This window comes from Centroberyx gerrardi, chromosome 3, assembly GCF_048128805.1.
Source record: "Centroberyx gerrardi isolate f3 chromosome 3, fCenGer3.hap1.cur.20231027, whole genome shotgun sequence".
Taxonomy (NCBI): domain Eukaryota; kingdom Metazoa; phylum Chordata; class Actinopteri; order Beryciformes; family Berycidae; genus Centroberyx; species Centroberyx gerrardi.
The window spans coordinates 26,489,615-26,506,794 of NC_135999.1; the positions used below are offsets into that span (position 1 = coordinate 26,489,615).

At 41.5% G+C, this 17,180-nt stretch overlaps 1 protein-coding gene across 1 annotated transcript; it reads left to right on the plus strand.

Moving 5' to 3' along the window:
• Positions 1–851: 851 nt before the first annotated feature.
• On the plus strand, positions 852–7,333 carry LOC139920592 (3-mercaptopyruvate sulfurtransferase-like). The gene is made up of 2 exons (XM_071910628.2): positions 852–1,539; positions 5,193–7,333. Exons 1-2 carry the CDS (start codon positions 960–962, stop codon positions 5,489–5,491), a joined length of 879 nt encoding a protein of 292 aa, XP_071766729.1. The 5' UTR covers positions 852–959; the 3' UTR covers positions 5,492–7,333.
• Positions 7,334–17,180: the final 9,847 nt, after the last annotated feature.

The following is a 17,180-nucleotide window of genomic DNA, read 5'->3' on the forward strand; positions in this document are numbered from 1 at the left end:
AAAACACTGTAACAGGCTCGATGTTCCGACCTGGCATCTTTTACCCGATCTTTGACCCTAACAGACTACTACTACTACTACTACTACTACTGATAATAATAGTAATAATAATAATAATAATAATAATAATAATAATAATAATAATATAATATAATATAATATAATATAATATAATAATAATAATTATTATTATTATTAGATGAATCTTGAGGCAATTAGAGCAAATTAGGCCGTGGAAGCAGCAAAATAAGGTAGCCTACAGCAAAGCGTTTCAACTTCAACCTGATATTTAGAATTGGTCACAACAAAAGTAAACATTTTGTTTCGAACAGCATGTAACATTAATTCACAAGGAATGGTGGCACAAGAATACAAGGAATGTGTTGCATAAACTCACAGATTAACAGAGAGAGCGTGTTATAGTGTGTTATACGTGTCTTAGCCCACTGGAACATGGACATGGACTAGACAGACAAACAATTCAGGTTTCTGATCATAAGATAAATCAAAGAATAATTCAGGTATGATAATGCTGCATATCACATGATCTGGTTGTGTTTCCTAAAAGACTTATTGTTGCCTAATGTTATTAGAAATCCAAATCCAGCGTGGGCCAGAAATTGAAATAATCAGTTACACCACTCGTTACTGGGGAAAGTAAGTAAGTTACAGTAACGTGTTACTGTAACGGTCACCGCCCCCAGTCAGTCACCTCCAGCTGCTGCAGGCTGAGCTGAGGGCGTGCTGTCTGTCGGTTCTCTCTCTCTCTCTCTCTCTCTCTCTCTCTCTCTCTCTCTCTCTCTCTCTCTCTCTCTCTCTCTCTCTCTCTCTATCCACATTCCTGCCCTGCCTCTCTCTACCAGGCTCAACCTTTGGCACGGGGTTCGGCTGTGTTAGGCTGACTCTATACAATTGAAATAAGCCTGATATCCTGTCCCGGCTGCCTCTCCAAATTCACCATGGCGCTTCAAGCAAGAGCTCTGGTCGCCTCCAAGTGGCTTGCCGAGGCCGTGAAGGTCCAGGGCAAAATGCGCATCTTGGACACTTCGTGGTATTTGCCCAAACTGCGGCGCAACGCAAAGAGCGAGTTCAAGAAGAGGCACATCCCGGGCGCAGCGTTCTTTGACATAGACCAGTGCTGTGATAAAACTTCTCCCTTGGATCACATGCTGCCGTCCGAAAACTTTTTCGCAGATTACGCGGGTAATTTGGGCATTGACAGCGACACGCACGTCGTGGTGTACGACGCCAGCGAGTTCGGCGCGTTCTCGGCGCCCCGGGTGTGGTGGATGTTTCGGGTGTTCGGGCACAGCGCGGTCTCGTTGCTCAACGGCGGGCTCAGGAACTGGGAGCTGGAGGGTCTGCCGGTGAGCGACCGGTACGTCAGACCCGCGCCGACCGAGTTCAAAGCCTCAGTGAACCGCTCCTGGATCAAGACCTATGAGGATATTCTGGATAACCTGGACGCCAAGAGGTTCCAGGTGGTGGACGCCCGGCCTGCAGGCAGGTTCCGCGGACTGGACCCTGAACCCAGAGACAGTGAGTAGACTGCAGTCCGGTCCTCATGTTGACTCAGTTCTATTGCATTTAGCTTTGATGCAACCTGCAGTTTCCAAAGTGAAGAGACACCTCTTCACTGGTCATATCACAGTTTATATACCAACTTTGTCATAGAAACTGTGATATGAACCAGAGGCGTAGCTAGAAAATTATGGTCCCTCCGCTTTCCTGTCACCCCCACGCCACCTTCTATCATCTCTATCAAACCATGCACAACTCAATCACACCTACACACATTCATTTACTGATCAATTATAGAACACACAACCTAATTTCTGGGTTTCTGATAGCGCTTATCGGCTGTGGGCTATACCATAATTTTGAGAAAACTTCATTTGTTTGCAATCCTGAATATTTCACCCAAACCCTGTTTCAAAACCAGAGCAGTGTGAAATAAAAGTATAAAATCGTTGTGAATATATACTTAAGGACCACTAAAGTCAGCACCTCTGTTCCCCCCACATAGTCACCACAGGATGGGACACCAGTGACACAAGTGCTGATGAGGATGGTGGTGATGATAATGATGATGATGATAACTTTTGCTCTAACCAGTGTTGTTGGAAGTGTAGCTCAGTAGTAAATTCTGCCAGGCTTTGGGGTTTGATTCTCACCCATGCTAAAAATATATGCACTCGGTACTGTAAGGTGCTTTGGGTGAAAATGCCCCAACAAGCAGCACAATACTTAGAAAGACTAGGCTTCAGTATCGAATCAAACAGTTTAGTTCTATTGTAACAGGCCATCGCTGGGTGTAATATAGGCTAGTCATTTTGCTTGTGAACCTATTTTCTTTTATCTTTCTGAGTTGAGCACAAACTTGCTGAATTGAGTCTTGCCAAATTAGCTCTTTGGTTGTCAACATGTTAAGTCGTGCAGAAGACCCAGGTGACTATCTTGTTTTGCTCTTTCCCCTTAGTTTACTTAAGTAATGTATTTACTCAAGAAACAGCTTATTCAGGGCAACATGACGTCCACAGCTGCCATCTCTGAGATAATGAGTTGCAGTAAGTTTGTTACATAAGCCGTTTTAAATCATTACACAATAGACAGATCATTATGACAGTTTTCAGTGCTTGCAACTATTTCCTTTTATAATCTTAGCTTGTGTGTGTTTAACTAGATACTAAAGCAACACATTTTAGTCTTTAAATAACAAATATCCTGTTCCTTATAGTCAGATAATGAGTTACGCTCAACGGCTGTCCCATTTAGAACTAATCCAGGATTATTGATTGTATTGATCGAGTTAGGTGTGTTTAAGGCACACCATTTAGACTTAGACCTATTCATTGATCAGATTAGGAGAGGAGATATGAGACCAGACATGCTGACTTGCCACAAGGCAGCAGGAGCTGTAATCAGCGAGGCGAACTCCTGTAGAGTTTTTCCTTTTCACTGCTACTGTGCTGTACCCATACTCCATACTATATGTGTATGGTGTGATACGAGCACCCTTTAGTTTTGCATTGAGTTACTGAGCAATTGTGTTTGTTGTTGCATGTCACCAACATAATAACAAGATTCCTGTCAACACCCTTTGAAGCTGGGTCTGTGCCAGTATCCTTCCCAGCATGCCTCCAGTTCAGTGGCTCTCAACCGTGTGCCAGAATGACACGAGAGTCTGCAGGTTTTCATTCCAACCAGACACCACAGCAGCTGATTTCACAGATTATTTCCTCCTCTCTTGTGCTAATCAGCGAAATCAGGTTCTGTTTTGTTTGGTTGGCATGAAAACCTGCAGGCTCTTGGGTCACGATTGCACATGATTGACAACCGCTGCTCCAACTTCCCTGTTAACTCACCTGGATTGTGCACAAAACATGATGGAGCACGGCAACAGTAACCATGACACTGTTGCGGCGCCCCATATTGGTTGATTGCACAAATGATGTCATCACCCCTCGGGGCAATCAGTAAGTAAATGAAAAGACTCAGGGGATGAAGTGGGTGTTAAGAAACTCAAAATAGTGGAAAATCTGTTACAGCGTACACTGATGATCCTGGAGCCAAATTTGGATATGTGCATAACTGGTTATTAAAATTTGACCTGTAATTGTAACAACCCCCTTGGTCTTGTCAGTGTCATTTTGAAATGAAGGAACACAGTGGTGAGATGCATCATTCCCCCTAAGTTTCATCAAAGCCCGATCAGTGGTGTCTGAAATATCGCACATAAAAGACAGAGGGATGATCGAACAAACAAATGAAAGGAGGGAGACCGAACCACTGCACCTCCCACGATCCCACAAAATCAAAACAAAAACATGGCATTCTGTTCCAGTAAGGGTTTGGCACGGTACAGTCATGCAGTGGAAAAACCGTAATGATCTGCTGAGTCGACGACTTCCTCGTATGTAGACTTAGCTCTGTTTGCCCCGGACAAACACACAGGCAGGCGGGTCCACAGGCAGAAATCACTGAAGAACACATAAGCAAAGCAAGCAGACAGCAGCACGCTCGCATAACCATGCATTTTATACACTCACTGAACCGTAGGCACACACATACACACACACACACACACACACACACACACATACACACACCCTCTCTGGAGGACAGTAGCAGGTAGACTGAAGTGAGCTGAATTCAGATATTGCCTGCTGTTCACTGGGTGTAAACTGTTGATCTTTACAGATACTGGGCTGCACATGGAGATAAGGCACCAAGAGTATATGCCTTATCTCAGACATAAACCACACACACACACACACACCTACATACATACACACTCAGTAGGACACACACTCACGGATGCACACACAGTCTAAAAAGCTTTGATGCAGGTCTTACGTGACATCTGTGCCCATCCATGGGTTAAACTCCATTTGTGAGAGCAGCCTCTGCAGTGAACTTTGACCTCAAGCATGTTGGCTGTTGTCATGAAAAAGAGACCATGTTGTATATAATGTACAGTACCTGAAGTGCTCTAAAATGACTCTAGAGATGGGACGATATATCGAAATTCAATATATATATATATATATATACATATACATACACATATATAATGTGTGTATATATATATATATATAATGAGCTACATTTTATTCTGCTGTAGTAATCACAAATGAGACTCTTTTTATGTTATTTCTCCTTAGTTTAACCAGGTGAGTCCCATTGAGATGTCCATCTCTTTTGCAGATATTACAATATAAAATACAATACAAAACCACAATATACAAATTTCAAGGTATACATACAAATATACAAATTACGCAGTATACATTCTCAAGTAAAACAGCTGCAAACCTCAGTTGTTTTACTTGAGAATTGCGATGAGATGAATTGAGACAGCTTGCCCTCACAATTTCATGAACTCCGTCAAAATTATGTTATTTACACTTTGTAAAGACACTTTTAAATTGTTTACATTCTAGCAGCCAGTGCAATTGCTAGAAAGATTTGTGGCTCAAAAATAAACACAGTTCTACACACTCAGAGTTTGTTGTCATTGGACTTTTATTTATTACATCGTATCGTGGTTGTATCGAATCATGAACCCCTTATTGTGTGTCGAATCTTATCATGAGATAAGCATATCGTCCCGTCCCTAATAAATTCTAAAGATATCCTCTTGACACACAGCAGCTCACTCTTCCTCCTCTCTCTCTCTCCCTGGCTGACAGACACGGAGCCCGGACACATCCCCGGCTCCATCAGCATGCCCTTCCACTCCTTCCTGTCTCCGTCGGGTCACTTCCTGCCCCAGGAGGGCCTGCGGGCGCTGTTTTCCCGGGCGGGGGTGGACCTCAGCCGCCCCATCTGCGTCTCGTGCGGCTCGGCGGTGACGGCGTGCCACGTGACGCTGGCGGCCCACGAGTGCGGGCACCCGGGGGTGTCGGTGTACGACGGCGGGTGGTCGGAGTGGTTCACCCGCGCCGTGCCCGAGCACGTCATATCTGAAGGACGAGGGAAACACTTGTGATTGGCTGAGGACATCAGGACGGACGGCTGATGGACACTTGTTATTAGTTAGGATCAGCGTGGGTTTGGATGACAAGAAAAGAAGTGTGAGAAGAAGAAATGTACCTCCTCCACCACTAAAAAAACAAACCATGAGAGTGGAGATTTTTTTTATTCCAAAGAGAAGAACCAACAATATGTGAATGTTAAATCAATTTTGAAGCTGTAAAAGGTTTGTTTACATCTGTAATGTTTACGTATATTGCAATAAAACAGAGCTGAATTTTGAATGATGATGATTAATAAGAGTTGAGAGCGTTGCCCAAAGCTTATTTTCCATGCAGTCCTCTTTGTGTAAAATATGTGAATATCTTTATTGGGGCTTTAAGCTTTATAGATGGGACACAAAACTGATCTGAGAACAGAGTCCAGTTAGGCCGACTGTGTGCTTTGAGGCTGAATGTTGGACTTTGGACCTTGGAGCTGAGAAATCAGAATGATTAGACAGTTACACACAGGGGTTTCCCTCCAAAATGAGATATCCACTATTTGAACGAAAAGTGACTCCTGCTCTTATAAAATGATTGATGGCACAATATAACAGCAAACTATAATAGCTTTTAAAAGATATTTGGTATAGCTGATACAATGCTTTTTTACAGAATCCTCCATATTTTAGAAATATTGAATGATGAATTTCAGGTACAGATTTATTTCCCCCCAAAATTGATGAATAGCATTTTAGAATAGACTCTTCATTTGGATGGCTCATTAATTTTTTTCTGTGCCAAATAAAATGGCAATAGAGTACTTTTTTGTGCTAACATGTTAGTTTTTCAATTCTTGTAATCCATTATTTACTTTTTAAAATGAAAATGTTCCTTTAATTTTTCATTCAGATTGTTTTATTTTTGTTAGTGGAAATGTAATAAAGTAGAAAAAGTGAAAATCCCACATCTTGTGCAGACAACATGCTGTTAATTGAAAAAAACACAATCTAATCCTGCTTGATGTAAATGAGATTGGCTGACTGTTTTAAAAACAAAGCAACAGTTTATTGCATTTGAAAACAATGATCACAACACACTTGGCAGCACAAGGCATATTTCTACAGCAGGTTTTTGAAGTGGGTAACAAAAGTACTCTACAATAAAGAGTAACTTTGTGAAGTAACTAGTTACTTTTAAGGCAAGCCACAAAGTAAAGTAACAGATTACTTTCAAAAGTAACCTTCCCCAACACGGCCCCAGGCGTGCAAAAGGGGAAGAACATGGTCTAAAAAAAAAACTAGCAATGGGAAGTGAAAAATGTATGTAATTTTTGTCTTCAGGCTTATAAAATCCCACCCTCTGTGACCGAGTTAGTAATTTTTTGTTTCCCTGCATTGTCTAACTAAAGGTTTTTCCCAGAGCAGAGCACACACTGTCTCTGTTGGGGAATTTGTGCAGAAAGAACCCAACAAGAAGTTGGCCGGAGTATTTTCCCTCCACTGTACCAGTCCAAGGGAGTAACGGTCGTGTCACAGCCCCAACTGGTTTGTGTATGTGTGCATTGTGTGTGTGTGTGTGTGTGTGTGTGTGTTGATCTGATAAAGAAATTATTTCTGTTATCTCCCTGTGTACATGAGGACCACTGGCATGCTGCTAGAGATAGAGAGACACACGGGGCCATCATCACTTACACACACACACACACACACACACACACACACACACACACAGCCTATCTTAAGCCATACAAACTCCTCTCACTGTCTTATTAATGTGTGAAACGCTAATAAAAATATAAAACTCCACCCATCTCTCTCACAGACACACAATCTTGGTACATCCTTAATTCCTTGTCTGATGAATGTAAATATGTGAACCCTAATAAAAATCCTTTAAACAACATTGCATTAAGGCATTTTGGTGCTATGAAACCATGTATGAATGCATTTCAACTGTAGTGACACAAACCTCCTAGTTATGTAATGGCTTCATTTGAAACCTTCTTAATGGTTTTAATCAGTTTTCCACTTGAGGGCAGCAGAGCATCACAGTGTTTTACCCACAGTAGTGTAGCCTTCTTCTCTAGTTTGAGCTCAGGTGACAAGAACCTGGATTTACATTGCTGTGTTTTTCTGCAACTTGTGTGTTTGTTGTGGCACTGCTTCCTGGGCCAGGTCCCTCTTGAATAGGAGATATTTAATCTCAATAGGATTAAGATAGACAGATAGATTGGATATTATAATCAGCGGTGGAAAGAATACTACACTGTCCTACTCAAGTGGAAGTATTGTTACTTTGCTGATATTTTACTGAAGTAAAAGGTGTAAAAATCTCCTGAAGTAAAAGTAAAAAGTAATAGATCTTTTCCATGCAGTTCTAAAAGGACGAGAGGACAGAGTTCAAACTAGATTCTTTTAATTGGAAAAACTAGAAATTGCAAAATAAAGTGAACAACCACAGTAAAGCCAGATTCCTCTTCTCTTCTTTGACTGACTGTTCACTGTGAACGGCTCCACAGTTTGTCAATTTACGATGGTCTAGTTTGCGTTAATGATGGAGAGACACAAAATTTGTATTCTGTCATGGATGTGATTTAAAACGTAGTGAAGTACAATACTTCACTACTTCAGCAAAAACGTACTTCAGTAAAATAATCAAAAAAGTACAAGTGCACAAAAAAGCTGAGTAAATGTAATTAGTTACTTCCACCCTTGATTAACCTAAAATGAATTCTGTTTGGGGTGAAGCCTACAAGTTAACAAGTGCTGTGCTCACTTCTTCTGTCTATAAAGTCCTCATCCAAAGCATGATGAGCGTAACTATGAATCCGGGTTGTGAAGAATATTTTTTAACTATTCATTGACAAAAGATTCAGGCTCAGTTCGTGTGCTGCTGGACTACAAAAATGCTTCAAACGTCCATATGGCTCATGGTGGCTGTCATGTTTTCTCTTTGCTGCCACTCTGCCATTACACACATAGAGGGGGGTGAATCAGCTGCTGCCTCCAGTGTGGGGATTTTATTTATGCATATTGGCTTAGAAAAAGGTGATAAAATCTGATATTTATACTCAGTGACCAGAAAGTACATGGTGATGTAGTACTGGGAAACTACTGCAGTTCCCCTACGCTGATGTTGTAAATATAAATGAGTTCCTGGTCCCTGGTTAGATAAGGGTTAAAGGGGCCGCACTGTAGAAATTCAAATGTTTCTCTATTTGTTTACATATATGATCAAAGATGTTTAATGAAGACAATGTTAAAGTTAGGTTTTGTTTGAGTGCTTCAATATAAAGTTGCTGCTTTTTCAAAAATCCATTTGTTTTTATATGCAGTTTCAGACTGACTCCAGGAAACGCTTCACAACTGGACTCGCTCCTGATTGGCTCCCTTCACTAATCAATTATTAAAATCCTTCCAATCTGACCAGTTTACAGCATTTGAACTCACTGACTGTTCTGCCAGTGAGGACTTAAGTCTTCAAATTCATTCAATCAATAGCCTTTTAACTAAACTACATTTATTTGAAAAACATCTCAAATAACTTTATTCTGATCCTGAGCCATAGTATATTTGAAAAGAAAATTATGAAAACTGAACAATATGGGACTTCTTATTCCTTCATTCGTTCTCATGTCCGTTCGTATGTGTTACTCCTCATCCAAACACATGCTAATAACAGCATGTCATTTCTAAGAGGCAGCAGTAAGTACAAAGTGAGTTTGTCTGGTGTCTGAAACTACGACGATAAAGGGAAAACAGTTTCCTGAGCATGAAAAGGGGAACGGAAAGAGAAAAGCTGCCAGCAAGCCTGAAAGGGGTTTCCACCGCCAGTGTTGTTTCACACTTCTTCTTGGGCAGCTGAAACATAGGTAGCATTCACCAAAACTACTACCGTCAGTGAAAACCGCACTAACCACCGCACTTATAGTCAGAAACCTTTCCACTTCCTACTTCCTGTAAGATACGACCGAGACAAGAAAGTCGAGTTTTGGAAGGGAAACGAGTCCTCATTACATTCTGAACAGGCATGGGAAGGACTTATCAATCATCTTGGCTGTGAGCGCAATAAGAAACTTCGCAGAACGACACTGGGTAGGTGGTTCACTATGAATCAACAGATTTTTGTGATCTCAAAGACTCAGATATGGGTCTGCCAAATTATGCTACAGTAGCAATGATGATGATGATGATGAAGTCAAGTCAAATTTACTCATAAAGCGCTTTTAACAGAACAAGTCTATCATAAAGTGCTTTAAGGATTTTAAGATGTTCGATCAGAGCCTGTTTGTGTGTGTGTGTGTGTGTGTGTGTGTGTGTGTGTGTGTGTGTGTGATGTTATGAGGACCAAATGTCCTCACATGGATAGAGATGTGAGGAAAATGTTCCAAAGTGAGGACATTTTGCTGGTTCTCACTTCTTCAAGGGAGTTTGTTTAGGAATAGGACTTGTGTTTGAGGTTAAGCTTAGGTTAAGGTAAGGGTAAGGCAAGGGTTAGGTGTCAGGGAATGAAGTCAATGAAAGTCCTAACAAGGAGAGTAATACAAATGTGTGTGTGTGTGATGACGATAACAATAATGACAGTGAAATTAAACAGCGCGATGATGTTAATCGTATTTGAAGAGTGAAGTTCCAAAATAAGATGTTCAGGCTGCACCATTTGAAGAAAAGCGACACCTACTGTTACAAAAATGACTGACAGCACAAAATGAAAACAAATTCTGGTCGTTTTTAACGGAGAGGTAATGGAAGTCCTGGGTTTGGAGAAATGCTAACACTTTCACTCCCTGGATCCTCCATACTTTTGAGATATTGACTGATGAATGAATGATGAACTTAGATAAAGATTTTTTTTTATTTCCAAAATGGAAATATAGCATTGTCTTGAGCCATATCACTATGTCTGACACTGCAAAAGATATACGATGTATAAATAATGGACACATCCTTATACAGATATTTTACAGTTTGTGACACAGTGCATGAGGTAACTTTTAGACTGTCATTCCAAAATGAGATATCAACGTTTTTAACTGATGACTACTACTCTTACAAAATGATTGCTGGTATAAAAGTTAAGCACATCATGGTTTCCTACTAAAGTTGAGTCATAAATCAGTTTCTGTTTTTGAGAATAGAATCATCAGTTGTTTTTTTTTAAATATTGACTCATGAAAAGTGTTTTGGCATGAAATCCCTCACATGGTGTCTGTACAAAAGTATCTGGGATTTATAATAATCTTGGATATATCAGGACAGTCTATACTCTGTAATTATCCATACAAAAACTGGTATGAAGATGTATCAGAGAGAGAGAGAGAGGAAGAAAGAGAGGGGAGGGAGTGTGAAAGTGAGAGATAATGTGTGTGTGGGCAGGTGAGACAGACAAGAGGCAGCGAGAAAGAGAGGGAAAGGGAGAGAGAGAAAAACAGCGTGGGTGGGTGGGTGGGAGGAAGAGAGAGAGAGAGAGAGAGAGAGAGAGAGAGAGGTTTATGACAGTTAATATTGCCTCCATCTTGCTCACACCTACCCATATGCTCTCAGATCTCAGGGCTTCAGCTATTGAATTAGTAGGAGAGGCAATCAGAATCTGAATCAGTTTAATGGCAGGTACATTTACATGCAGTAATGTGGTCTTTCTTATTCTTCTTCTTCTTCTCCTTCTTCTTCCTCTTCTCCTTCTTCTTCTACTTCTTCAAAAAATGACCTCTATTGGTGACCAGTAGGAATTGCAACAACACTGATAGAACTTGTCTCCTGCAGTCTCTGGCACAGCTGCCATGATTCACGTTTCATATAACAGTTACCGGGTCGTGTTCTGTCTGAGAAGTTTTCTCCAAAGTAGCGTGCATGCATGTGAAAAAACAAAACAAAGCAAAAAAAAAAAAACAGAAGAAAAACAAGAAAGGTCATCAACTCGCTTCCTGATAACCACCAGAGTTGGCAGAGTAAGCAGTTGTGCCTCGTGGGAATTAGCAGCACAGTTGGATCACATCTTTTGCTGATTAGATTGCTTGGTTCAGTGGTTTAATAGGTTTTCAGATGTGACATATCATGACAATGCCTTTGGAAAGGCTGGAGAAGTATAGTGTTGCGTTGCAGTGGATAAAAAACATCTTCTGGACATGTTTCCCTGTTAGCCTCTGACCAGAGTCTCCTGTGCTGTGTCCCTCTCAGATTTCCTCTGTCAAAGTACAGAAAAGACTCTATGGAGTGGAGAGTGAAATGAAGCAACTTACCGTAAATCCTCTAATATTGGCCCGGGCCTTTATTTACCTCAACTGCAGAAGCAGTTGTTGGAAGCAGGCTTATATTAGAGACAGGCCTTTATTTCTAATTCCCTCTGTTTGATAAGTATATTTGCTCATATTTTAGTACGAAGCCTACTTGTTTTCTGATCTGCTTCTGTTGGGGTTCGTTTGGTAGACATTTTTTTGTTACTGCAATGCATTATGATAATTACGGTAATCGACGACGGCACGCTCCAGAGACTTCCGCCGGCCGAGCCATCTTGTGGCACTTGTACGTTACTACAAACTACAGTTACAAACAGGCACCAGGAGTTTACCGGTATCCACCGTTGTTTGCATGTAAGCTGAAGCTAACTGAAGCTAACTGAACCTGGGCGCCGATGTGTTCCCGGTGATCCGGCCGAGATTTCGGCGGGGGTCCCGACGCCGATGCGTCACCGGACGTCCGGGGCTTGGATCGGGAGGATCAATGCGGGCCGTGGGCGCGGTGGAGAGGACAGCGGCCGAGAGAGGAGACAGACACAGTCCAGCCATATACTAGGTTTTGACCAAGTCTTGTTTCCTTTGTTTTTTTCCCCGGCCTGTATTTGAGGCCGGCCTTTATTTGTTCGTGTCGACCACGCCCCCGGCCATTATCGGAGACCCAGCTTTTAATTAGACTACAGGCCACTATTAGAGGAATTATGGTAGGATAAGCTGATATTCAAATGCCCTGCAGTTGCACTACATGGGTGATTTCCCAGACAAACACAGCAGTTGAGTTTGGCTAATGGATTCTGGTAGAAGTTGTCCCATGGCTATCAAGAGGTCAGGAGTTTAATTCCTATCATTTCAGTGATTCCTATTTTATATTAGATTTAGTCAACTGTCTTTATAACCCTGGGCAAACTGGAATCAATGTTTTTCCCAAAGTACATTGAGAAAAATATACTTAAAGCTGCACGAGGCAAGATTTTGATGTGAAAACACCTGACTCATCAGCCTGAATCACAAAGTGGGACTGCTACAGAGAAGAGCGTCCCTTCCCCCCCGACTCCAGACACTGCAGATTCACCGAATTTGCCCAAATGATTGCCTTTCATTTCAGGTGTGGTTACCGGCGGAAAATTTTCTCCGCACGGGACCACAGTTACCCCTCGCTGCCATTTGTGGCTGCCAACATGCAAAATGACAGTGCAGCTTTAAGAAAAAGTTAGTTACCAATTTGTTTGATCTCTGCAATGTCACCAAGACAGATTCCTGCACATTTGTAGTACTTGACAAATAATTATACATATACACATCTTCTTGCACTTGTGCCCCCTAACCCTCACCCCTCCTCTACACAGACACACACACACAGATACCGTTCTTCCTCTTTCTCTGTGTTCATGTGCGTGTGTTTGACTGTGTGTGTGTGTGTGTGTGTGTGTGTGTGTGTCTGTGTGTGTGCGTGCATATGTGTGTGTGTTTAAGTGCAAGAGAGGAAGTGTGGGCTTGCTGGATTATAGTTAGTGTGGTTTGTTTCTTATTGGAAACAACAGTAGTGTTCGGGGAAGAGGGGGATAGGATGTGGCTTTGCGTGGCTGCATATATGTGTGTTGTGTGTGTGTGTGTGCGTGTTTGTGTGTGTGTGTGCGCATGTGTGTGTGTGGAAAGAGAGACACTACTGTCAGCTGTTTCATTTCACATTTGGAGTAGGGAAACTCCAAATGTCAAACTTCTTAAAAAGAGTTTAAAGAAGAGAAACACAGAGAGAGAGAGAGAGAGAGAGACAGAGATAAAAGCTCATTGTGTTGACAGAGATAAACAGACAGAATGACAAACAGAAATAGACAGAGGTAGACAGACAGACAGACAGACAGACAGACAGACAGACAGCACCTGACAGAGCGAGAACACACATGATCAGTTGGATTTGTTCATCTGGGTTAAAGCGCTGCTTCCTCAGCGAGACTTTCCCCTTCATCAGGTGTGACCCTGCTGATGTCACCATGTGGTCTGGTCAGCTGAACCGACCCGAGTCCCTCACCTCCCCGCTGTTCACCTGCTGCACCAGGCCAGAGGTCCTGAGCTGGGAGAGAGAAAGTGTTGGTGGAAGCCTCAGACTGTGCAGCAGCTGACAGGAGGCAGCGTAGCATCAGTGTTATCAATGTTATCCATTACAGATCAGGTCTAATCAGTAAAATAATTCAGTGGATTACTCTGTAACTTAAATCTGAATGCTGTCGGATAGTTTTGGATTCGTTTGTCTCCAAAATCCACAGAATGTACATTTAAACAATTTATTCCAACGTACATTACATTTACATTATGTCATTTAGCACTTTTGTCCAAAGCGACTTACAATAAGTACATTTTGTCAACAGTAGTCAAACCGACCGTACATCACAGTCTCCATCAGCTAAGCCTTGCTACTATATGTTATAATTATTATTATAATCATCACCTACTGTTATTAACCCCATTGACAGTCAACTAGCCAATAACAAACAATTATTTCAAGATTTCCTTTGCCTTTCTGATTCAAACTTCAAAATACTCACTTATCTTGAATCTGATCGCTCTATTTTCACAGTAAGTGCAATCCATTGGGTTTACATGTTTTGTAATGTGATTACTGTAACCCCATTACATATAACCCATCATGTGTGGGCTGCCTTAGACAGCCCGTGCCAAGGAACAGTCAGGCTGTTGTAATAGATTACAGTTACGTTACATACATAAATCAGATTAGTGTGATCTCATTACATGTGATCTGTTTCTCCTCAGTCGTACAGATCATACTCAAACAACTCATGCAGTGGAGCAGCTGTGATACACTGCAGTTACATTTTTGGAATCAGACTGGTGTAATCTCACTGCATGTTATGTGTTACTTCCCATTTTTAAAGAAAAAACCCGGTCCCACTTTATTTGGATAGTCCAGTGTTGATACTCAACTTCCCATCAAGTGACTGTAATGTGTAACCAAAAAGTGTACTGAGTTTCAAGTGAGACTCATAATGGTGTGAAAAGTCGAGAGATATTGAGTGTCTGGGCTGGGGTTCATCTTTGGGTTGCTGTTAGAAACGGGGTCAGGTGGGTTGTGTTTAGGGTTAGAAACGGGGTCAGGGTTAGAGTTACATGGTCTGTGCAGATGCAGCAAATATTTGTATCTACTTTTTGTTCCCTGATAGTCGAGTATCAACATTGGACTTTTCCAAATGAAGTCTTACCAAAAACCTTTGTCCCTTAGGAAACATCTACCATAGAATCTGAATGTAGTAATACTGGAATACTGAATCACACTGTGACCAATGAGCAGGGCCGATGATGCCAGTGAGAGCCGCACCAACCATGTTCCTTTAAAAAAAAGGTAGCCTAGTAACTTCCCCTTTCTGATCCTTTTGTTTACAGTCACACAGAAGCACAAGTGAGAAGTTGGATTTTTTTTTTTTTTCTCAAACATCCAAAGAATGAGTTACGGGATGAGTATGGTACCGGTCATGCTGCTGGTGATAGCATCAACCAAATTACACATCATGTACTGTAACTGGTCAAATTACTGCATAAATCTATGATCTATAATGCATAAATCATGTTTTCGGAAGGAACTCAATGACTTTTGCATCACTTTACACGGTTAAAATGATGCAAGGATTATTGAGATGGTCTTCTGAATCATATCTGTCACGCTGCATTAAGAACAGAAAGTGCCTTTAGCAGGAAGTGCACCTGTCAGAAAGATGGAACATTCAGTCATTCATTCTGAGAAAAAAACACCCTGACCTTTATTAAACCATGTCAAAACAGGTGACCGGAGAATCAGCGGTAACCTGTTACTTCCCCTGTTAACGGAAATGGAAAAAGAAAAAAAATATATATATTGCGTGTGCACTGCAAAAAAGGCTCACTTTGACAGTTTTTTAATATCGCATTCAGTCTTGATATCTTATTATTCTTATAGCAAATTAAAAATCTGCCAAAGGGGGGAGATCATTTGACTTGATTCCTATGCAGCTTCACTTATTTTAAGACATTTTAATGAAAGTGACATTATCTTGAAACAAGTGGAGGGATCTGCCTTATTAGAAGATATTGCCTGATAGATTTTTGTCCACTTTAAGAGAAATAAAATGTTCTTAAAACTAGTGAAGAGTAACACTGCAGTGAATAATAAGACTAAAGATTGAATGCTGAGATAACTTTTCTTTTCCATGTAGAACTCAACATCATTTGTTTGAGAGTTTCAGTCAGGATTGTGTAAAAGATTGCGTAATGGATCAAGTAATCAAGTAACTTACATCATTTATCTCCTTCAAATCATGAAGTGTCAACGAAATCCAACAAACAAGAACTGTTGGTTCTCTTCTAGTAATGTTTTCATGTCCTTTATCTTATCTATTCAAGGAAAGTTGACTGAGTACACATTTCCAGAAACACCTGCTTCACATTGATACAGTTCCACGCATTCACACACAGGACCTTCCCAGTAAAACCACAGTCTTCTGCTGTCGGCCCCTCGGAGCCGTTGGAGCAGTTGGGGGTTCGGTGTCTTGCTCAAGGGCCCAGTGACGGAGGGTGTTGAGGGAACGAGGAGCATTTCTCATTCACTTTCCCACATCCGCTCCAGTGATTTGAACAGATAATCTTTGTCTGTTCAGCCATAGTGGCGATCGCATGCTCATAAGTCCTGAGTTCTTCTTCTAGTTATTTCAAACAAACCTCTGTTGCTGCAGCTGGAAACGTAAAAATACATCACCTCCTGTGCGGCAGAGGATCTTCCCCAGGAAAGAGCTACCAGACAGCGGGTGTTTAGAACAGACAATTTAAAAGCTTTCATCAACTTGATATATATTCACTATTGTGTTATATCAATCGGCTAAAGTAGCAAAATGGACATTTATGTATATGAAAATGTCAAGATTTAAACACAAGATAAATTATGGAAGCGGTAGGCTAAAGATTACAGTAGAGGCACGACTAACTTTAACCCCAACTGGTGGAGTTGTTCAGTGACTAACAGTAGAGGACTGTGGTTGTACTGTAGTCCCATGTGTCAATATATGTGATGTAACTGTGATAAATACAGGTTCTCTTTCAAACCTCATTTGGTATCTCACTATGGGAAGCTCCTTCTGGCGTGACCAATCATGGAAGCTCCAATAACACCACGTCTGGCGTGAGACAGACCAATCATCTTGAGATGCATGGGCCAGCCCGTCCCCCTTTATAAGCGCCCGCGGCGCTGCACCCGCCATTCTCGCTTTCTCGTTTTCTTCCACCGTGAAGATCATACGAGCTCCTCAGCGGTCCTGACGGTCCGGATTTTCATTTAACTGCTCTCCGACGCAGCCATCAAGGTAGTCACCGAGCGTGGATATCCAGTGTCGGGATTTGCATTTGAACTGACTTTTTGCTATGAAAAGTTCTTTTATTCAGGTGGGGTCGTCGCGTTATAGCGGACTTCTACCTGTTTATACTGCTCTCGGAACTAGCTAGCCGTCGGG